Genomic DNA, 23,863 nt, shown 5'->3' on the forward strand with positions numbered 1-23,863 from the left:
TTAATATGTAATGGATTCATACAAATTACTTAATACTTACGTCTTCTTTTGGCGCTACAGCCCAAATTTGGTCTTTGGCCTACCTCCATGAAACTTTAAGTTTCACTTCGGTATACTAGATCTTAGACATTCGGTAGGACTCATTGGGCGAGTGATCAGCTCGTCGCAAGGCCTCTCTACCTGTACACATACACACACACAAATACTGAACATCCATGCTCTGAGTGGGATTCGAACCCAGGATCCCGGCATTCGAGCGAGCGAAGATAGTGCATGCCTTAGACCGCTCGGCTACCGTGACCGGCAATACTTACGTTACATAACTATGATATGTCAACTGAATAGTTTCACTAAACTTTGCTATATTAGAAAATGATCGAGACGTGGTAATTGCATATGGATTTAGAAGGAGAGAATCCAGGGCTATTTTAAGGACCACTATAATTTAAGCTGATCTTCCATTATAGAAGATGCTGGCTGAAACAACATGTTCTTTTTGTGTTCAAGGTTTGTGAGACTTCTGGTTTCTGTATTCATTTGCGTTATTTGTTTCGGCGCCAGAAAGTACCCGTTCTCAAAAAAAAAAAAATTCGTGAGTCACTGTTATATACTGTTAGAACGAAACAAATGGAAATCACTTATGAAGAAGATACAGAGACGCACGGATATCGCACAATTATATTATAAATCTATAATTCTTTAGACGTTTATTTATGTTATTTATTTCTGGTTATTTACAGGTATTTCAGTGTCTCAGAATATACAGCATCAAGTGTTCCAATAGTTAGTGAATAATGATAAGATGTAAAAGCTTGTAACAATGGTATATTAATAAAATTATTGCGTTTCTGGCCGGTCACGGTAGCTCGCCCAGAAGCCGGAGTCGTCAGTTCGAATCCCACACAAGGCACGGATATTAGGTATGTGTTTTTTCTGTGTTTAGGTAGCGGTCTTGCGACGACCTGATCACCCATCCAAGGAGTCCTACCGTCTGTAAAGTGATCAAAATGAAAACAAAAACAACCTCGACACCGAAAGGTAGAAGAGGAACGGATTGCTTTTCTCTACATTATCCATCGTCCCGTTTTTATTTCAGACGCACAAAGTTTCGGAGACTGGATTCTGCTGCTGGTGTTCGGAGATAGGGACTAGCTCTATCCTTTGGGGCTCAACTCAGTAGGTTCCACCTGAAGACAGACACAGAATGCAGTCTCCGAAACGCTGTACGTTTTAAAATAAAAGCAGGGCGATGGATAATGCCCAGAAACATACTGTGTATAGTGAATAATGTATCTGAGAGCATGTGTGAGGAATCGCTCTTAGCGTGTTTTATAATTCCATATAGGAAATTTTCTGGGTGGACTGAGGAAAACCACGAGAACATTCTGTCATTAAAGTTAGTGCCTAGGTCGAGATTCGAACCGTAATAAGTCAGAAGCGTCACGGCTTGAGTTAACTTGCTTGGTAGCCCTTTATGAAACAGAGAAGACTGGCTCACATATTGAAATATCGGCGTGAAATCGTTAAGTTTCGTTCTTAAAAAACAAACTGCGCTGAAAGGTAAATAAGCAGACCCCGTAAGATCCCAATGGATGTCCTATTCTCCCCACTCCCATCATTTCTGATCGATATACGTAAGATCACGTGGTATACCAATCGAGTTTGGTTCATGTAAGAAACACTGAAGGGAGGGAAAATTGAATTTTATCTGTTGGTAAACCCATTCCAAAAACACGGCGACATTTTCCACCCAATTTCCCGTTAAATTGCTGTAGATATCGAAGTCTGGGACCTCAGATAACTCAACTACGCAACAGTGGACAGCGCTAGTCGGCGGACCCGAACTCCTATTACATTTACTTTATACGCTTTGGTTTTGTTTTCATCGTCATATAATTGCGTCAGTGAATTATCAGAAGAAGATTACGAATTGTGAATTCTGCGAGCTATGTGGAAAAATACGAGTGAGTGAGCGACCTCTTGCAAGAGAACGTCCGGGTCTATGACATTCATACCGATCCATAATACTGAAAACATCTACGAGCTTTCTCACACAATTTACGTTCTCATGATGACGTAAGGTAAAAATAAAATTTTCCTTGTACTTAATTAATTAAGCACCTCGCCATGAAGACGTATGGGCGGTGGAAGTATAGCTCCACCATTCTTAACCTAGGCAGTAGGTTAAGGTGATTGGTCAGTTTCATATTCCTGCCGGGGAAAGTGCCCCACCCCGGTACCCACCGGATATGAGGCTGGGCTCTTATCTTAGCGAGAAAGAGAATAAGTGGAGCTAGCCAACATAATAGCATACACACGTGTTGGGTGTGTGACACGCGACAAATAATTTCACGCCCTCTTTGATATAGCGAATTTATTGAACTCTAGCTCTTACACTTGTACAATTCATAATGACACCACTACTGCCATCTGCAGTATCACAACTCACTCCGGCGAATGCTAGACTGCAACTGACTGGTTACTCACTACTCCTGAATAGTGTTCGCTGCCCCTTATTTAAGCTCGGCACGGACAATATAGGGAACACCTTGCTACTCGGAAACAGATACCAGGTATTTTTGTCAGGTGTGTCCCTACGCATTGCCTAGCAATAGACGCGCAAATGTTGCGTGACGTCATAGCCTAGCGGGGAGGGGTGTTTACCGAGCGTTGCATAATGATGGACGGAGTGGGGCTATGTGACGTCACTCGCGAGAAAGCAGAGTTCACGTGACCACATACTGCCTGTTGCGCCATCCACGTCACAATATTGTCACGTGATTGGACGGCTACATTTTATCATAATCCGACAAATATTTCAGGACCGAAGAGGCTCCATATTACACAATTATGTGTGAGGCGCATTTGTTGGCACCGTGTATTGTGTGTAACGGATATGACGTCATTTTCCGTGGAATTGTGGGAGAAAAGCCGTCTATATGGTGCGTGGACTAGAAAATATTGGAAGGAAATTTTCTTTACCACAATGCCGGCCTGCTCTGTTAGACATGTGCAGGTTGAAAGTGTCGGAGTAGCGCTTAACACTTCTCAGTATTATATAGAAGGTATCCGGTTCGAATCCCGACTGGAATAAAAGCATACTCACTAAAATATTGTGACATGTCTAACCGTTGCTGGGCAAAGGGATGTGGAACGAGTTACCACGAAGACAGACCCTGGATAAACGATTGGCTGTTGCAGTATAGCATTCGCCGGAGTGAGTATTGAGTTACTAGAGAGAGAGAGATACTAGTATTGAGGATGGAGTATTCAGTATGAGTTGAAGTCCGTTGTTATTGAGTTGTATCAAGTGAATGGAATTGTGATACTGCCGATGGCAGTAATTGTGTAATTGTGAATTATATAAATGTACGAGCGAATGTGGAATAAATTCGCTATAGTCAATACGGCGTGAAGTTATTTGTCGCGTGTCACATACCTAACACGTGACAACATTATCTTTAGGCTTCTCCAAGAGTTCTAATCAAGATAATACCCTGCTGCACGTCGCCATATGTATATAATAATACTAAAAGGTAAAGCTCTCCTTGTAACAGGCCGTGTAGGCCCATAGGGTTGTGAGACGTCGAGGTTCCCATATTTTCTAGACAGTCGGCTAACAGATGGCGGTGAGGCTGTAAGCCTTACTCCCCGGCCACCTTTTCTCCCATGAAGTTTCCTGGTACTCATTTCTGTTACAGGCTGAGTCGATCCCAGGGTCATAGTGCGGCTGGAAGGTCAATTGAAAAATCCAGTTACCTGGCCGGGAATCAAAACCGCGACCTTCCGGGTTGTAGCATATCAATACCAGGAACCTTCCCGGAAGTAAATGGCGACCGGCGCATAAGGCTAACAACCTCACCGTCATCTGTGAGCAGATTGTCTAGAAACTGGGGGAACCTCAACGTCTCATAATCATATGGGCCTCCACGACCTGTTACAGGGATGATAATAATAATATAACCTAAAATTAAATGGAAATGAAGCACAAACTACTGCTGCAATAAAATGCTCCCTCGTATTCTGCTGAGAAACCCTTGCAACAGGATCTATGTTTACTTTATTTTTCCGACTCAAAATGATCCACAGAGACCGAATTTAAACACTGGACATCCTGCTGTGCCACACCCTGTATAGTGTGTATGTGTTTAGGCGTTTTAAGGAAGGAAACGAGCAAGAAGTCTTCGTATCTGAGAGGTACTAAAATCGAATCCCTCAACATGTGGCCTTACCTCTATGTCGACTGAGCTGAGTTCATTTGAGTAGGCAATAACTCCTAAGCTACTTCAACAAATTCCTACCGATTTATGAAAACCCAGAAAATCATTACCATTTTCACAAAATCAAGTCGTTCCTATCCTGGCACCCATGAATGCACTCGATTGCTACGATAGCAATGGACACTCTGTATGTAACAACAAGTACGCATGCGTATTTGCTAGATGCGAATCTAACTCAATTTTTGTCTCGTTCTCTAATCTATTCTTTCTCTCTCTCTCTCTCTGTATTCCCTTTTGGGCCTGCTTTATTGATCTTTCTCTTGCCTGATGACGGCATCTCTATTGTGACATCCTCTTCTATTTCCCAAATTACTGGCAATGCTTGTTTACCTCGCGGGCTCCGTGCGAGCGTCCGAACATCTGCGCTGTATTTCATTAATGCTCACTGTCCGCGGGAGTGTGCCGAATGCAGAGCACTGCCTACAACATCCACTTCAGCGTTCACTTCCTAGCCTTTGTGGAGCCCCTACGGACTAAACATGATAATCACACTATTGAGGCCTGTCTCATGAATGCACACAAAAAGAAAATTTAAACACTGTTGCAGTTTGAATAAAGCCACAGCCACAATGTCGGTGTAACAAATGGTTTTGAACGGTTCTTATTTAGCGTCTTTCATAAACCCACAGACGTACTTTGACGGCTGTAGGACGTCCGCACAATGCAGAAAAGTTAGCTACTTTAACTACTGTGAATCGTTACCGAATCAAAGTCGAAATAGTTCAATGACAAGAGAACAGATGTCCATAGTAAACGTGTGTGCCAACATTCAAGCAATGTCTTGGTATCTGTCTCGAAATTGTATTTATTTTTAATAGTGTTCATAGAGGTAATAAATAACATTGAAGTAGATCATTTAGCGTAGAGTTAATAGATCATTGGACGGAACAAATTTAGATCGACAGTTAAAATTTTCGATAAATATTAGAATGGATTTCTATTATAGTGTTTGGGCCTCTGTGTGGTTTCATATCGGGGGGATCCGTTATAACCCTGAAGACTGAGACCGCAGGTTGCTCCGAATCGTTGGTATCTACTGTCTGACTGAGTGCTGAAGGCGGATGGCGCTTCCCCACTCTTCACCACCATCCGTTTTCAGGACTGAGTCAGACACTATCTGCCGAACAGCGTGACGTCACATCCAAGAAGACAGACAGACAGCCAGCCCCTTGAGAACCTCAGATCCCCCCAAAGTGAAACAGGATCCGGCAATAACAGCCATTATTATTATTATTATTATTATTATTAATGTACGTGGATCTATACAGCCACTCCCCCATACGTCTTCATGGCGTAGTGCTTAATTAGTTAAGCACAGGAACCGAAGAGAGATGAAGTGACGGGAGGTTTGAGAAAACTGCATAATGAGCAGCTTCATAACTTGTACTCTTCTCCAAGTATAATTAGAGTGATCAAGTTAAAGGGAATGAGATGGGCAGGGAATGTAGCACGGGTGGGGGAGCAGAGGAATGCATATAGGATATTGGTGGGAAAGCCAGAAGGAATGAGAACACTGGAAAGACCAAGGCGTAGGTGTGTGGACAATGTTAGAACTGATCTCAGGGATATAGGATGGGATGGTATTGACTGGATTGGTCTGGCTCAGGATAGAGACAAGTGGAGGGCTCTTGTGAGCACGGTAATGAACCTTCGGGTTGCATAAAATGTTGGAAAGTTCTTGAGTAGCTGCACAACTGGCGGCTTCTCAAGAAGAGTTCAGCTCCATGAGTTGTTGTTATTATTATTATTACTAAACTTTACGACGTTCAGTTCCCCTTTAGCTAGATGTGTTTCTGCTGCAAATGCAGTTTGTATATGTAGGATGATTTTAATAACTCATGTCTGAGTATAAAAAAGCCTTTGCTGATCAATTTTCTTTGTTTTCTGTTGTGTGTTGTTTCTTTGGTTATTTTTCTGTTTGTTTTTTCCTGTATTCTCTTATTGTTGTTTGTTTGTATTCATGCTGATTCTGTAAGTGGCCATTGGCTTCTGAGTTCAGGACGTACATAAACAAAGATTATTATTATTATTATTATTATTATTNTTATTACCACCTTGATGCAATTTTTCTTGTTCAGGTCTTTCGTGGTCTTAAATCCTGCGCTTCTCTTTTGGAAAATATTAGCCTTCGTATTCCTCCCAGCAATCTTAGGGACTTCTCAATGTTTGGTGTTTGTCCCTCTAATAAACACTGGCCTTCTGCTCGGTGCGCCAATGCTGCCAACGCGGTGGGTAAAGATCTCGACATATTTGCAATCGGAACAGTTTCTGTCAATGACACTGAACCTAAAATTGTTAATAATATTTGTTAATATACTCTTGATATTACTTCTCTGTATGAGGTCTTATTTTGTTGTTCTCTCCTGTTAATGTTAACTTTATTTTTCTTGGCATTATTATTAATCTATTGTCTTTATGTAGACTCTCAAATTTTGTATTTGTTTTTTAATTATTTTTATGTAATTCTATGTACCCATGCTAACCTTTTAATTGGCCTGTGTGCTGTTAAGTTGTACGTAATTAAACATGAATTGAATTGATTTAAATTAGGATGTTGAGCTGCGACACGAATAAATAAGTATTAATTGGGTTATTATTATTATTAACTTCTATGTGTGTATGTATGTGTATTGTCCTTTCTCATCACATAATGGAATAACCATTCGAAATGTACTTATTTTATTTTTCTCTCCTGTTAAAGCTAACTTATTTTTTTCTTTTCTTTTCTTTTCTTGGAATTGTTACTAATTTATTGATATTGTATAGACTGTCATATTTTTTATTTTGCTCTTTAATTTTTGTGTATTTCTATGTACTCGTGCTAACTTTGTAATTGGCCACTGTGCTGTTAAGTTTGCACATAAATAAACACGAATTGAATTATCATCCCTGTTTAACTTTGTTACTGATTGGCTTAAAAGCGGTAGATTATCGGAAGTATTCACCACATTGATAACAATACAAGTCTAAGTGGACAGTAAATGTAATTAAACATGGATCTGACGTTTATACATGGACAAATTGACAGTGTGTTCTCGGAGACGTCACTTTGACGTCAGAGGCCACGTTAAACTCGACCGGCTCATGTTAGTTATAGCTTCCGCCGATAGGTGGCAGGTAAGGAGCAAAATCACTTCGGGTCTACACGCTCTGACATAGAGAGCCATTTTGTTATTGCTACATCTAAATAGCAAATGCGGCTCGTTGAATTCTGGCTGAACAGATTTCAGCAGTTTAGCAAATGACCATGTTTTTACACTTCTAAAGAGCTTTCTGTAGAAAATGAAGGACGTAAAATCGGGCTTAAGTCCTAAACACGGTATCATGTTCGGCTTATTTATACATGCGAAACAAGCTTTCGCTACTGGACGTTACGACCTTGATGCTTATACAGCCAATGATATCTTCGTGGGTTATTTAGCGACCTTTGTCAGGATCTTAAAAATACAGCGTCGGATGGTGAAGTAAATGATGAATTTGAAAGAATTTGTAAGGATGCAGATATGGCGTAATGGAGATATTGTTACGGTATATGTCTGGAGGGACTGGAAGAAAAGACGGTCATATTCAATCAGGATAAGTAGTGTCTCGACCGAATTCGAACCCNCCCCGCCAACCAAAGTATAAATACAGTGTTTTCGCTATATGGGCAGGCACGGTAAGTCAGTGACCCATTATTTCTGTTACAAATTCTGTGTAATTGCAGTTGTGCGCAGGCCTGGCCAGAGTTCTATTTCGATATTATGAATTCATACAAACTGGCATAGTTTTTAAAAGGTGTGAGATAGTAACGACGTCAAGAATACGTGGATCTATGCATCCACTCCCATCTACGTCTTCGTGGCGTAGTGTTTAAGCACACGGACAACTTTACTTTCGGGTTTCCTTACTTAAACTTTTTATACACCTTTCTCCTAATGCGTGCTACATGCCCAGTTTATCTCATCCCCATTATTTATGGTTACTCATGAATTCTGCAGGCCTCTGGCTTTGCAGTGCAATAATTGAAACTGGCATTTCTAGGGTTAAGAGTAAAAGAAATAGCAATTCTTAAATAAATAGTCGCATTCATTTGTGCGTGTTTGCCTGTCGTACCCCATAAATCCTACCCTCTCATGTTTAAAATAATTCCAGCTGAGCAAATAATACACAACGCATAGCATAACACAGCCATACTGAACCTCCCACCCTTTTGCTACTAGAAGGGCTGCTGCCTGTAAAATTTTCACCCTCAGCCCTGAATGTCTCTCAGCAGGTGCGAGTTAAGCTGAAGAGCCGAAAAGCAAATACTGTACAGAAACTCTACAATAATTTAAACGTTACGTAACAGAGAGACTATCATATACACAGTGGTACACTGATTGTCTTTATCAGAATCAATATAATTTAGCATTACTGGTTTCATTCCATCCTCCTATTTACAATTTCCATTCAGCAAAAAAAGTGTAAGAAAGCTATCCCTGTAACAGGCCGTGGAGGCCCGTAGGATTGTTAGACGTCGAGATTCCCACATTTTCTAGATAATCGGCTCACAGAAGGCGGTGAGGTTGTCTGCCTTACTCCCCGGCCGCCCTTTGCACCCCAGGAATATTCCTGGTAGTCATTTCTGTTGGAGGCTGAGTCGACCCCAGGGCCATAGTGCGGCTGGAAGGATTAGCTGAATTGAAAAAATGCTCCACATTGGGACTCGAACCCGCGACCTACCGGCTTGTAGCATATTGCCTCTATCAACTTCGCTCCGCGTGGCCCGTAAGAAAGTGCATAAGTACAGTGATCGGCAAGGCGGATGTTTGCAGGACAGGACGAATCCTGCTCTAACGAGAAGATAAATTGGGTCCATAACAAAAAGTGACCCAATACTATTAGACCGCAAGAGACCGTACGGTCGCAACAGTCCGAACATTATCTCTCTGGTATGTACAGTGCTTGTAACGCTGTGCTGTGGCTTCAAGGCAACGATAATGCCTCCTAGAGATGTGGTTTACGTTCTAAGTGGAATTTAAGCTATGTATTGATGTTCACGCCTCTGTACTATCGACACGGCTTTAGATCGCTACGTTATAGCGGAGAATATCAGCACATTTGTACAGACCAGTTATTTTACCTTGACCTCTGTTATGCGCACTGCATGGAAACGGTATAGGCTGTGGTGTGAGGAGAGATCGCAACGCCTGCACGTGTCGTCCAAGTCAGATCTAGAATTTCTCCAAACTAGGACAGTAGCCATAAAAGTAGACGCGCTGGAGCGCTCTGGAACACAGTTCCAGGTGGAAAGAAAGATATATAAAAGAAGACATGACGCTATACTTGCTACAAAACGATAGATTTACACTTTCAGACACAGAAATGAGCAATGAACAACTTATAGAACTAGCAGATTCCATGAGGTTAGTCCTCCCACCTCAGAAATCGGAAACTTAACAAGCTGAAAGAAATTTATTTCACATCAACGTCTCCAAAATAGTTTACAGAACCTGGCCCCAGTATTCAAAGAAACTACCGGAGCATTATCTGGGCTGGCCTGCCTCGGTTACAGTCATACTCCTGCGCACCAAAGTGCGCACTCGGGTCAAGCTAAAACGGACAGCCTATAACATGCGATGCCTATTCCAGATGGTGAACATATTCACTTATCGACTCTTGCAAAAATAACGGCTGTGTTTATGGGCGACACCAGAATATTTTCCGGAGGCCGGGGGGGGGGGGTTACAGCCAGAAAATTTGTTTGCAAACTCCACATTGAATCTCACATGACGTCACCTGGGACTGAACCCAAGATTCCGTAGCGAGAAGCCAACATCTAACCTCATGAGCACGGTCATTTTTATTTGTTAATTACCTATTATGTGACGTTATGTAGTTGCAGCTACTGATAGTGTCCTTAAATAAGCGGTTGACAAAGTCGACGGTGTGTCCTAGAGAAAATCATACGAAAGCCTTAGTTTAAAGGCAGCTGTAATAAGCTTACGTCTTTAAGAGCGGAACATTCTCTTGGAAAATATATCTTCAGTCGCAGATAGGAGGCACACGGATTGGAACGACGTTCTACACATAAAACAAAAGAAAAATAAAAAGTAGAAGGATTTTATAGGCAGGATAAAGCGTATAGAAACATAGTGAGGATGTACTCAGCCAAGACGACACAGAGCGAAGAACGGTTCGGAAGAAATGGAGCCGTGGCATGAACACAGAAGCCCATACATATTACGAGCAATCTGCAGTGGACACGCTGTTTTTTATGCGTGTCTGTACTGACAGACAGGCAGAGAGGCAGAGAGGCAGAGAGGCAGAGAGACAGAGAGACAGAGAGACTGGGTTGATGCAGTGATTAGGGCGTCTCAGGTGTTGCTGCCAAAAAAAAAAAAAAAAACAGCGTTTGATCGACTCTCTCCAATGAAGATAAAGAATTTTTTTTCCCTCCTTACAGACGTCATAGGACAAGGTAGCTCAGGTGTTAAAGTTTCTGGTGGGCCGCGACACAGCTCAAGCGGTTAGTCGCTGGCTTCTCACCGCGGCGGCCCGGCTTCGACCCCGGGTCTGGTCAAGTGGGATATATGGTAAACAAAGTGGCACTGCGGCAGGTTTTTCTCCGAGTACTTCGGTTTCCCCTGCCAATCTTTATTCCACCAAATTCTCCATCATCATAATCACCCGGGGCAGGTAAAATAGGCCAATCAGTGGCCGCCGTGCCGAGTGGACCCAGCTGGACTAAAGACCCCACTATGCAAATTAAGGAAAATTAAGAAGNGCCATTTTACAGACTTTTTCGTAGTTATCCTCAATTCCGCTAAGCGAACGCTGTGATAGTACCTCAAACCGGTCTAAGGGCTCTTCTTTCCAGATCCCTTTCAATTTAGTATTCATTATTCATCTTATAATTCAACACTCCATTGTCTGAGCCAGTGAAAGTGTCGGTAAATAAGCTACTAATCAATACAAGTGAAACATACAAGTGCGGTTGGCAAACATGAGAACACATGCAACATGGTACTTTATGCAGGACTTGAGACTTTTATGTCAGTGAATATTCAGACTGTGGCTTTCAGGGTCATGACGCAGGTTGGTAACACTGTTCGGAAGAACACACTGCCACCAACTACGCGACAGAAAATGAACTTTCTACCTTCATCTTAAGACACAACATGAAGACAGTAATTTTCATTTCATGCATCCTCTTGTGTTATAATATACAATTTCTTTAATAAAACCGTCACAACACAACTATACATATATCAAGGTCAGTGCCTAGTTTGGCTCTGCCACATGTTTCGGTTATTAATAGCCATCATCAGGCAAATACATGGCGAACATATATACACCACTGAACTGCACTACTAGGGAAATTTGATACAATAATATTAATTATTTTAAAATACTTGGCCTAAAAATATAATAAATTAGATTATATAAAACAAAAGTTATAGTATAAAACAAGAATAAAATTCTTCGAATGATGCTTTACATCATCGAGTACGTCGTTGGCTTTTGTGATTATGTTGTGTTCCCACGGACAAATTGGAGTATTCTCTATTTTGTATGTATATATAAAAACTGTTATTGGAGGCTCGTGATGTAGGTGTAGCAATATTAATGTTAATCTGAAAATGATATGAAAGTAATAGTATTAAGTTTTGTTATAATTAACTATTGATTTTGGTATTGAAGATATAGTGTATATTACTTACTGTTTAGTCGGTGCCTCATCTTACAAAGTACTGTCCGTTCTGTAGGGAATGTAAACAACTACTAATTTGGTGATGTATGTTAAAAGTCATTGCACGGAAGGGAGGGGGAGGTAGAGATAATGTGTATGCGGAAGTGGTGGTAGGGGGGTATGACTGTATATTGCGTTTTGTATGTATCAATGATTACATCATATATAGGTTAAACATTTCGGTAAAATTATCATTCAGTTGCAAATTTAGTTTGCTGATTTCGTAAATGTGAAATCTTTCGTATGTATCCAAGTAGTACAGACCGGACCTACCTTTAAGATCAGATTCAGAGAACACATACGAGACATAAAAAATAACGGACAAAGTTCCAAATTTACTCTACATATATTGGATACCACACATGAATATAGTACGATAGACAAAACATTGGAAGTTCTATATATCGGCAAGAAAGATTTCGCATTTACGAAATCAGCAAACTAAATTTGCAACTGAATGATAATTTTACCGAAATGTTTAACCTTATATATGATGTAATAATTGATACAGACAAAACATAATATACAGTCATACCCCCTTCCCCTCCTGCCACTTCCGCATACACCTTATATCTACCTCCCACCTCCCTCCCTTGCATTGACTTTAATCTTACATCACCAAATCAGTCGTTGTTTACATTCCCTACAGAACGGACAGTACTTTGTAAGATGAGGTACCGACTAAACAGTAAGTAATATACACTATATCTTCAATACCAAAATCAATAGTTAATTATAACAAAACTTAATACTATTACCTTCATATCATTTTCAGATTAACATTAATATTGCTACANATTGTATCCAATTTTACTAGTACTGTAGTTCAGTGGTGTATATATGTTATCCATGTATTTGCCTGATTATGGCTTTTAATAGCCGAAACATGTGGCAGAGCCAAACTAGGCACTGACCTTGATATAGTTGTGTTGTGACGGTTTTAATAAAGAAATTGTATGAAGACAATAGTTTGTTCCTAAATGTAAACATCTACGAGAATATACGGCGACAGAACACATAAAAAGGGCAAAGTTATCCCTGTAACAAGCCGTGGAGGCTCATAGGATTTTGAGCCGTCGATGTCCCCACATTTTCTAGTCAATCGGCTCACAGACGGCGGTAACGTCAGCCTTATGCGCCGGTCGCCCTTTACCCCCAGGAATATTCCTGGCACTCATTTCTTAGAGGCTGAGTAGACCCCAGGGCCTAGTGCGGCTGGAAGGAGGAGTTCAATTGAACAAAACGTAAAGCTATCCCTGAACAGGCTGTGGAGGGCCATAGGGTTGTGAGACGTCGAGGCTGCCACGTTTTATAGGCAATCGGCTCACAGATGGCGGTGAGGTTGCCAGGTTTACGCGCCGGCCGCCATTGTACTCATTTCTGTTACAGGCTGAGTCGACCCAAGCCATGGTGTGGCTGAAAAGATTATAAATTTCAGCATCGCTGAGAATCTCATATCATGTTGCAGTGGGTGTACGATTAGGATAGCGGAGACAAGAAATGAGTAGAAACATTTTGGGATATATCCAAAGATCAAGAAAGGAGACAACATTAAGGGAGAACTTAGAAATGTAGCCTGTAAGAATTTGAGGTATAAATAGAACATAGTAAGGAGGATGCCAACTGACAGGCTTTGGTATTAGCGGTGCTTGAATTTTCCGAATTATACTGGCAAAAGTGATTGGTTAAACACTTTCCGAGATACAGCTGAGACATGCGGCCGTGCCATAGCTCAGGCGGTTAGTCGCCGACTTCCCACAGCGGCGGTCCGGGTTCGATCCCAGGTCAAGTTATATGGGATTTATGGTGGGCAAAGTGGTATTGGGGTAGGTTTAGTTAGCTAGTTATTGGAGAGGGTGGGTTTCCCCATGCACTTAGACCAGTATTGGTCCATTGTGCTCCCTCTATGATATTCTACCAGTCTCTATACCCTACCGATATTGGTGCGTACCATCAGTCCCGACCGAGCCAGCGAGTTCGGCCTCTACTGGCTTGGCGGTATCTATAATGCTTCCCCCATCTATCAGAGGCGTTAGAGACTACTGTTGGGCGGGAAACGTCCTGAATTTGACTCAGTGACCTCCTTTGGAGATATGAGGTTCTTTTACGTGCCGTAAAGCTACGACACGGGTGGGGTAGGTTTTCTACAAGTACTTCGGTTTACCCTGCCAATTTTCAGTTCACCGACTGCTCCACACTCACTATCATCTGGGACTGGTTCAGTAGGCCAGTTAGTGGCCGACGTACCAAGTGGACTCAGTCTCACCCAAACCCAAGAAAACTACACTGACATGCAACCAGGAATTCATGTCTCAATAGAGGGGCTACAAAACCTTGTTTCCAGTTCTGGGGGCCCGGTACCAGCCGTCCTAACTGAGACTTCTGTTAATTTTCACACTTGAGGCAGGCACTGGGTTGGATGTGCCACATCCCCTCCAGTTCATCCTTCACAACACTGAAACCGGTGCAGCTGAAAGAGAAGATTAGAGTTTTTATGTTTTGTTGCTTGTTTTGCGACGCTGTCAGTAGCTGCACTACATACACTCAAATGGTGGAACGACTGATAAATGACGAATTGAAAAGGATTTGCGGGGGGGGAGCGATCGCGGTGTAAACGAGGCACTATTCTGGCATTTTTACACTCAGTAAATCCGGGGACTGCCTGGATCCCATCCGAACCGAATACCTCCCGAATATAAGCCTAGAGCTTTAACACTCCTCCAACGTGTTCGGCTATCTTGGTACTAGGTACTTACGTTTCGGAGAAACTTGTTGACTCTTCGTATATCTTTATACTGAAGATGGAAACAGCATAACCGTCCGAAACGCTGCATCATATCTGAGAGAAGACCATAATTTTAATATTGAAGACAGTGAGAACTAGAAGTCTAAAGCAGATAAAGAGTTTGTTGGCAAATGAAGAATAGATTGTTGCCTAACATCAATGGGGTCTTGTTGGACACCCCTGCTACAGGAACTCCAGAATAAAGTGGACGCAAACTCCTTGTGCAGGCCGCCGACAAGCCATCTCTGTCCCCTCTGTATCGGTTCGGCCTGCAGGCAATTAAGCCCGGCCAGCTTGCTCTGATGACGGGCAAACCCCCCTCCCGTCCACCCGCCGCTGATGTTGACACGACCCCCTTGTTCCCCCTCCCTCCTCTCTACGTAGTTGGTTTGTTCGAATCCAGGTTACAATTGGCGTGGACCTAACTTCACTACCAATCAAATAAAACACAGCAATATTGACAATTTCAGTAACAATATCGGATCCTCATGTTGAATACCTAAAGAAAAACATTGTGGAATAGTACTGAGTTAGCAAGAAGGGTTATTCACATTTATTGAGCTTTGCTGGGATAGAAAAACATACGCAGGTGAAAGGGAAATTATATTTATTGAGCATACCATTTCCTTTTCTGTTTTTGAACACCCGACAAAATCGAAACTTTTCTGCACTTTTTTATGTGGAGTCCCAGGGAAACTGGACTTAAAGCTGACCCACATGTTGGACAAATAAACGCAGTGTTTCGGAAGCTTGCTCTGCTTCCGTCATCAGATAAAGGTATGATACTCTCTTGGCGCCATTGTATAAAGCTAACCTCAGTCCCTGAGAGCCAGTAGTCATACCACAGGGTAGAAAAACTTAGTAGAGCTAACTACATGCATCACTTCCACTAATCTAACAAATTACTTTTTCCCATATAACTCACGAATTTCATATGATTCTAACAATAAACAGCGATTATTTCTATAAACAGCATTAACCGGTTGGGCTTTGTTGCGGAGACGTAATGTGTTTCCTGTGAGGTACGAACTGAATCTCTATATTATATTTAAGCATCCTGTTGCACTATACACTTCTATATGTAATAAAACAAATGCCGTCGTGAATGCAACAATTTATTTAGTTGTAGATCTTTGTCTTTTCTTCCTCTACACTACATGTTTCGGCCGTAATTGGCCATCATCAGGTGTATTTTTCACTACGTAGCTGTCACACTGCACACAGTCCAAAAGTATTAAAGATGAGGAGCGACACACACACACACAGAGCCTACACAGAACAATACATGAACGGTGCTGAAAACAAGAAATAGCCGCTGCAGCACATGTAGACAAGAGCAGGTGTCCCTAGTATCCAAAACTTTAAAATTTGAACTTTAAATTTTAAATTGTAGTTCTAAAATATGATTGACGAGAGTGTGTGTTGGCGAGATTTTAGAACAAAACTGACAGGTTGATGTTTTAGATTTTGGACCTTGTGCAGCGTGACAGCTACGTTGTGAAAAATATGCCTGATGATGGCCAATTAGGGTCGAAACATGTAGTGTAGAGGAAGAAAAGGCAAAGATCTACAACCAAATAAATTGTTGCATTCACGACGGCATTTGTATTATTACATATGAATCTCTATATTATTTGTGTGTTTCGTATGGTTCTCACAATAAACAGCGACTGTTTCCCTAAACAGCATTAACCGGTTGGGCTTTGTAGCGGAGACGTGATGTGTTTCCTGTGAGGTACGGACTGAATACTACTTAGAGAAAATACACTCTTTAAAGGATTAGGTCAGTTGTCGGAGAGACTTCAGGCAGGAAGGTCGCATACCCAAGCCAGGCCTGTTCTCTTGGCCCAGCGCGGGAGCTCCAAGACATCGAACAGCTTACGGTTCTGAATAACCAGCCCCGTACGTTGCAGACAAAGAGAAGAAAGAAGAGGATTCCAGCTTACGCTTGTGTTCCCGGCGGTACTGCCTCAGTTGAAACCTAACGGTGCCAACGAACGCTGAGGATCCTTTGTAATCCTTACATTCCACCCTTAATCAGTGTTGCAACATCGGTGAATCAGCGCTAGCTTGTAGGAGTAAGTTCAGGTGGGCTTCGGCCCGCCTGCTTGTCGGAGGTTACTGCTGTCACCGGATGATGCAACTGTCCTTGGTTCAGTTCCTTTTAACTTTTAACTTATACCCCGTTCCAAATAGTATTATCACTTCCCTGGTACGCTCGGTGTTGGTGAGTAAACCGTAGCTGCCAGCATGGTGAAGTCCAAGGTCATTAGATTGGACCCCCTAGGCATTAAGAGGGTTATGGACGTTGGAGGCCCCGCAGCCCTAAATACAACCATAAAGAAACCCAGAAAAGTAAATAGAAATAAAGCCGAAAAAAATAAACCATTAGAAAAACCAACCATTTTAACCATAAAACCTAAACACGCGCTCCGGTCCCCAGTGAGCGTAGAGTCCGATAGTGCTTCATCTGAATATTCAGATTCAGAAATGGCATCGATATGGCCGGAAAATAAAACCCCTCCAACTAAAGAAAATCTTAAACAGTCCGAACCAAGCAGACCCAAGTCAGCCTCGCCCGTGATATGCCCTTCTGGCAATCACAGCCTTACAGTGGCTGCAGATGTACACTGTTCCCAAGGTGGAACTAAAGCTGTGAGGCAAGGTGCACAGAAACCTGCTTTATCGGCAAGAGCCTCTTCTGAACCGCCTAATCCAGATGAGATAGCGGAGGATAATGACTTCACTGTCATTACCCCCAAAAAGAGAAAAAACAAAGCAAAAGTAAACCCACCCATAACAGAAGCCGCCATTAATACAGCTTTGCCATCCTCTCCCGCTCCTGAGAGCCGTGTTGCTGGCAGCTCAGAGAAGAGGACCAACTTCCTAACCGCACCCAGAGAGAAAATTCCGCCGGTCGTCATCCACCACCACTTCCAAGGTGACATGACCAGACTTAACAAAGATTTTCACTCCAAATTCCAGCCTATAGGCTTCACAACCTATAGAATGAAAGCTGGCATAGCATGTCAGACTTCAACATACCAAGACTACCTAAACTTACAAAGCTTTTTAAAAGAAAGTAAAGTTCCATTTAACCTGATTAAACACAACGATTCTAAGCCGTACAGGGTGGTTATCAAAGGCATCCCTCCTACCACCCCTCCTAAAGCCATTCAGGATGAGCTACTGGCCCTTGGGCTGGCAGTTCAAAACGTCATCCCAATGTCCACTTGGAGAGACAAAACCCCTCTGCCCATGCACATAATTGAGCTAGATAACGTTCCACAGAGCCAGAAAATTTCGCAGTTGTCCCACCTGTGTTACATCAGAATCACTGTGGAGCCTTATAAGGGACGCGCCGTGCCGCCTCAGTGCGCACGGTGTCAGCAATTCTATCACGTGGCGGCAAACTGTCAGGCCCCTCCGGCTTGTGCCCACTGTGCAGAGGAACATTGCTCGTGGCAATGTGAAAAACGTTTTGAACCTAACTTTGTGCCCACGTGCGCTCTGTGCAAAATCGGAGATCACGGCTCCAAGTACAGAGGTTGCCCCTATTTTCGGAACCTCATGGAAAAGGAGATGAGAAATAAACCTCAGCCTGAGAAGTTGAATAACCGCCAGCCTTCTAATGTGGGCAGAGCGCGAAACTCATTTCAATCTATGCATCCGCAAAATCCTCCCTCTAAAACCCTCCACGACTATCCGCCTATGAGTCCCGGAAACGCTTGGAGCAGGCCTCTGAACTTTTCCACTTCACAACTGCCACAACCTCCCCCTCCTACTCCACGTTTAAATCAACCGCGTAACCTTCTGTCCAATCACATCTTTGTACCCCACATGGAAATTCCGCAGTTTTATTACAGACAAGATCCGCGTCTTTCCCATAAACTAAGCTGCACTTGCAACTCGCACCCCAACCCTTCAGTAAACAATAATGTTCAACCAGCTGCAAAAGAACCCGTTACCTCTGAAACTGGCATTTCTCCGCCAGAACAGAACATACCTGCTTCACCCCCTCCCCCCGGGGCAGGGGACGAGCCGAACTCAGATTCTTCGGTCGCCCCTAATTCTCGGCACTCTGCCCCCAAGTTGTCCAGAACAAAGGGACAAACTCATACACAGCAACAAGACACAACACACCCGCGGGAGGAACACAGTTACATTTCTTCTGATCAAAATTTATTGCAGTCGGCAGACAACATGCATCAGCACGGCCATCAGCCTCCCAGACAGAGACTAGGTAACTCGTACACTGAACATCAAACTAGGGAATTTGTCAATTGTGTTCGGGCTTTCAACCCAAACTTTTCCTTTCAGTGCCTTCTACAAACAATGTCAGTCATGCTCCTGCAATTTATGCAGCACCCATATGAGAGTGCCCTCCCGGTCATATTCAATAACTTCCTAATCAACCTCCTAGGTCTTCCTCATAATGGGTAAGTCCTCACACACCGATATCTTATTCTGGAATTGCAGAGGCATTAAATCGAAAAAATACGAGTTCACAAATTACCTGGAAGCCAATAACATACCCATAGCACTAATAAGTGAAACGCACTTACAGCCATCCACGAAATTTAAATGTCCGAACTACATAACGTACAGGACTGACAGGCTAAACCAGCGGGGTGGCGGAACAGCCATTCTAATACGTCAGGATTTGAAACACTCAGAAATTCTCCTTCCTCGCTTACAACATATGGAAGCTACAGCTATTCAACTCAACATTAATAAGGAATCCATAGTATTAATTTCGGTCTACAATCCGCCAGGAAAAATAATAGAACGTGACTTAGACCTCCTCATAGCAACCGGGCACAAGGTAATTCTTGCAGGCGATTTCAACGCCAAGCACGTAACATGGCGCGCTAGACAGAATAACGCGGCGGGACAATCCCTTTTAAATCATTATTACAAAAATAATTACATAATTTCCGCTCCGTCACAGCCTACGCATTTTCCAGACAGAAACCCTGCAGGGGCGGAAATACTTGACTTTGCCATCCTCAGTAACGTACTGTCACGTCACTCTGTACGCACCCTAGGCAGCCTCTCCACATCCGATCACAACCCCGTCTTATTGACCATACGTGGGCCAGTAGAACCTGACGAAATTAAACAAAATTTTATCTACCGGGAAGCGAACTGGGAACTTTTTCAAAATTACTTAGTAAACAATCTGAATACTCAGTGCCTAGAAGGGAACTGCTCAAAGAGCGAGATTGATGTAGCGGTTAAGCACCTTACAGACATCCTCAACAGAGCCACTCTCTATGCTGTACCGTTAAGAAGGAAAACTTTCAAATCAATGCAGATTGCAGCTTCCACTCGTGTACTCATTCAAAAGAGGAACAGGCTTCGGACGCAATGGCAAAGAACCCGTGATATTACTCTTCGCCCTCTCATTAATTCTTTAAAAGAGCAAATAGATTCGGCAATAAAAGAACAATTATCGAACACCTGGCAGAAAACTTTACAAGGGCTGGACACTAATAACATGAGAGACACCTGGCGGATAACTAAAAGTTTAACAAACACAAATTTTAACATCCCACCCCTTACCATTAATGGGAAAACTGTGACCGAAACCCAGGAAAAAGTAAACGTATTTGCCGATACCTTGGAACAAATTTTCACTACCAATTTGGATGCTGATCGTACTTTTACAGTTAGCACTGAACAGGTAGTGAATGACTTCCTTGCACAGCCACTCACAGACCGGATGAGGGCCACAAATCATTCAGAAATCGCTTGGATTGTCCGCCACCTCAAATCACGCAAAGCAGCAGGGCCTGACGGGATACAGAATATAATACTTCAGCATCTGCCGCGGTTTGTTTTCAAATTTATTGCAAAACTGTTTAATAGATCACTTGCCCTAAATTATTTTCCTACACAATGGAAAGAGGCAAAAATTATTATGCTTCCGAAACCAGGCAAAGACCATACGTCCCCACTAAATTATAGACCAATAAGCCTTCTAAATTCTTTAGGTAAACTTTTAGAGAAAATCATTCTAAAAAGACTAAACTTCGAACTTAGGAAGCTGCAAGCTATCAGAAATGACCAATACGGTTTTAAAAGAGGCCACTCCACAACACATGCGTTGTTAAGGAATGTGGAGCGCATTACGCACGGTTTCAACAATAACAAAGCTACAGTAACCTTATTCCTGGATATTGAACGAGCATTCGACAAGGTCTGGAACACCGGGATGATTGCTAAACTCATTTCGGCCAAAATTCCACCTCACTTCATTCATATAATACATAACTACCTCCAGAATCGATGCTTTTTTGTAATGCACAAAAACTATTATTCAAACCTACGCCCCATTCAGGCCGGAGTGCCTCAGGGCAGCTTACTTGGACCCACACTCTTCAATATTTATATTAATGACATTCCTTCAATTGAAAATGACTCCAACATAGCCATATCGGTCTATGCTGATGACACGAATATTAGTGTTCGGTCAGGCAGCATAGATATAGCAGTCAGAAAGTTAAACTCTGCCATACGCCTCTTAGAACCATGGTTCCGGAAGTGGAGAATACATATTAATGCAAAAAAGTGCACAATTACACTCTTTTCTAAACGACTGCGACATCAGGGCTGCAGTAAGCATCAAGTAAAGATTTTTAACAAAACCATATCTTGGACTAAGGAAACGAAGTATCTTGGTGTTACACTTGACTCAAAATTAACCTACCGTACCCACATATCCTGTATTTTGCGCAAAGCTAATTACAGACTCAGACAACTGTATCCTATATTAAATAAATCCTCCACAATTGACATTAATTTAGCGTTGGTAATTTATAAATCACTCCTCCGTTCCATATTGTCATATGCCTCCCCCGCGTGGGGCTATGCTGCCAACACTCACATAAATAAATTACAGACATTTCAAAATAAAGTCCTCAGGATAATAACAAAATTGCCGAGGGTAACACCAATTACAACCTTACATGAACAGACGGGAATGTCATCAATAAAAAGTCATTTCAAGAGGTTAGCGAGGACATTGTACCAGAAATCGGTAACCAGCGAAAACAGTCAGATTCAGGCACTAGGACACTACGATCCCACTGGTGATAAACATCTGCGTCCCTTATCCCTGCTTGCAAGATAATCAGCTTTAAGATCTCTTTACAGGTAACCGGATGATTGCAACTCCCTAAATGCCCAGTACGCCCGCGGCCACATCGACCAATCACCACACCTATGCTGGACAAGAAAAGTAGATGTGATTTTTAAAAAAAAAAATTGTAATTATAAAATCTTGTCATTGGACGAGCAACAACCCTTTGCCCCTTCACAACAGTGATTTAAATTTATCAACTTGAACAGTTAAAACCCTTTACAAATGTGATACACAAATGTTTGCTGCTCATCCAAAGTATGCAAAAAAAAAAAAAAAAAACTGTAGAAAAACAAATGTAAACTTTTGAAATAAAGGAACAGGACACACAGGGTCTAATGTTAGGGTTCGCGTATTTAAGCCGGACTGCTGGCTAGAAGTCAGTTTGTATCCGGAAGGTCCTGAGACCGGCCAGCTCGACCAAGGTTTTCCGTGGTTTTCCTCGGTACTAGAGCAAATGCTGAGTTGGTACCCAATTCCACGTTGCACTGCATGCCTCACATGCAGCCCTCCCATTGTTAACATCAAAATTTCGCCTTAATATAGCCCTCCCAACGTTAGCAAAAACAAACAAACAAAAATCAGATTATATGCTCTATCTTTACCAGAAGGACAAGCGGGCACTGCCTGGGAACCTTCAAAATCTGAAATATAATTTCTTCCCCCCCCCGACCCCAATGTAGTGTCTCTCACTACGACCACCACTTCTTCTCTCTCTCTCTCTCTCTCAAAGGATTAGGCTTGTATGGAACATGCCTGCACCGATATAAGTAATCGGTCTATTTACTAACTAACTACCCAACCAATCATTTAACGAGCTAACGACAAAGAGTAGTGGCCGTTTTGAGAACCTAATATTCTCTGTGTTAATCATGAAATTTCCTACATTTTGTGGTTTCCGGTGTGGTAGGAGAGATGGGCTCTTGATATAGGTGCTGTTGATCTTGCTCTGTTTTCAGACAAATTCTACACGTAAGTTTCTTTTCTAGTTCCAAGTTACTACTGCGTGTTTCTCACGCAGACTCCCGATTTAAATTCACCAAAATTAAACCCGTCTGCCTTAAATCGCGCCGTATTATCTTTCTCAATTAGCAATTCACCACTAATTTAGTAAACCAAAACCCCGAGGCCCCTGTCTCAAGCCAATGCTTCTAACCTTCCTAAAGTCTTCACTTCCATACTGACCTGATCAGAAGGACGAACGGGCGAAGCCTGGGAACCTTATAACAGATTGATGTTCCTCTTGCCCACGAAATGAAGTGTCACACAACAGTCTTCTTCACCAATTCTCCTTCTATTGTTTATTACCTCTCTCTCTTCAGGCTCTAAAACGTTAAGGAAAGTCGGAAATATTTGCTATCACTTTCCAGGACGAGATACAGGAATTTATATTGAAGTTCTTTATGGCGAATTGACCCACGCGGTAGCGTACTTGGTTTGAGACAGTATGCTACAAGTAGGAAGGTCGCGGGTTTGATTCCCGATGAGGTCATTGGACTCTTAACCTGACCTAATCCTTCCAGCCGCACTATGGCCCTGGGGTCAACTCAACCTCTAACAGAAATAAGTACCAGGAATCTTCCTGGGTGGGTAAAGGGCGGCCGGCGCCTAAGGCTGACAACCCCACCGCCATCTGTGATCCAACTCTCTAGAAAACGTGGGAGCCTCGCCGTCTCACAACCCTATGGGGCTTCACGGTCTGTTATATGGATAGCTTTACCTTTTTTACCTTTATGGGGAAATTAATTTCTCTCATAATTATGTTTCCACTAATTTATTTCCACTGCAGTTGTCTCATTGCTAGAGAAATGTAATTTGTTTAGGGACCGGCACAGGAGTGTTACCTACTCCGCAGAGGAGAGGTCCTACTGTTAATTAAAGGGTTTTCGACTGTTTACTCTCGATGTTTAACGAAGTGTTTACTTCTGCAACTCTGAAGA

At 42.4% G+C, this 23,863-nt stretch overlaps 1 protein-coding gene across 1 annotated transcript; it reads left to right on the forward strand.

Annotated features, from left to right (window-relative positions):
* Positions 1 to 16,575: 16,575 nt before the first annotated feature.
* Positions 16,576 to 22,034, forward strand: LOC111875805. Its single transcript, XM_023872335.2, has 2 exons — positions 16,576 to 19,218; positions 21,938 to 22,034. The coding sequence occupies exons 1-2, from the start codon at positions 17,030 to 17,032 to the stop codon at positions 21,939 to 21,941; spliced, it is 2,193 nt and encodes a 730-aa protein (XP_023728103.1). The 5' UTR covers positions 16,576 to 17,029; the 3' UTR covers positions 21,942 to 22,034.
* Positions 22,035 to 23,863: the final 1,829 nt, after the last annotated feature.

Source organism: Cryptotermes secundus, unplaced genomic scaffold (genome assembly GCF_002891405.2).
Source record: "Cryptotermes secundus unplaced genomic scaffold, Csec_1.0 scaffold1307, whole genome shotgun sequence".
Classification (NCBI taxonomy): domain Eukaryota; kingdom Metazoa; phylum Arthropoda; class Insecta; order Blattodea; family Kalotermitidae; genus Cryptotermes; species Cryptotermes secundus.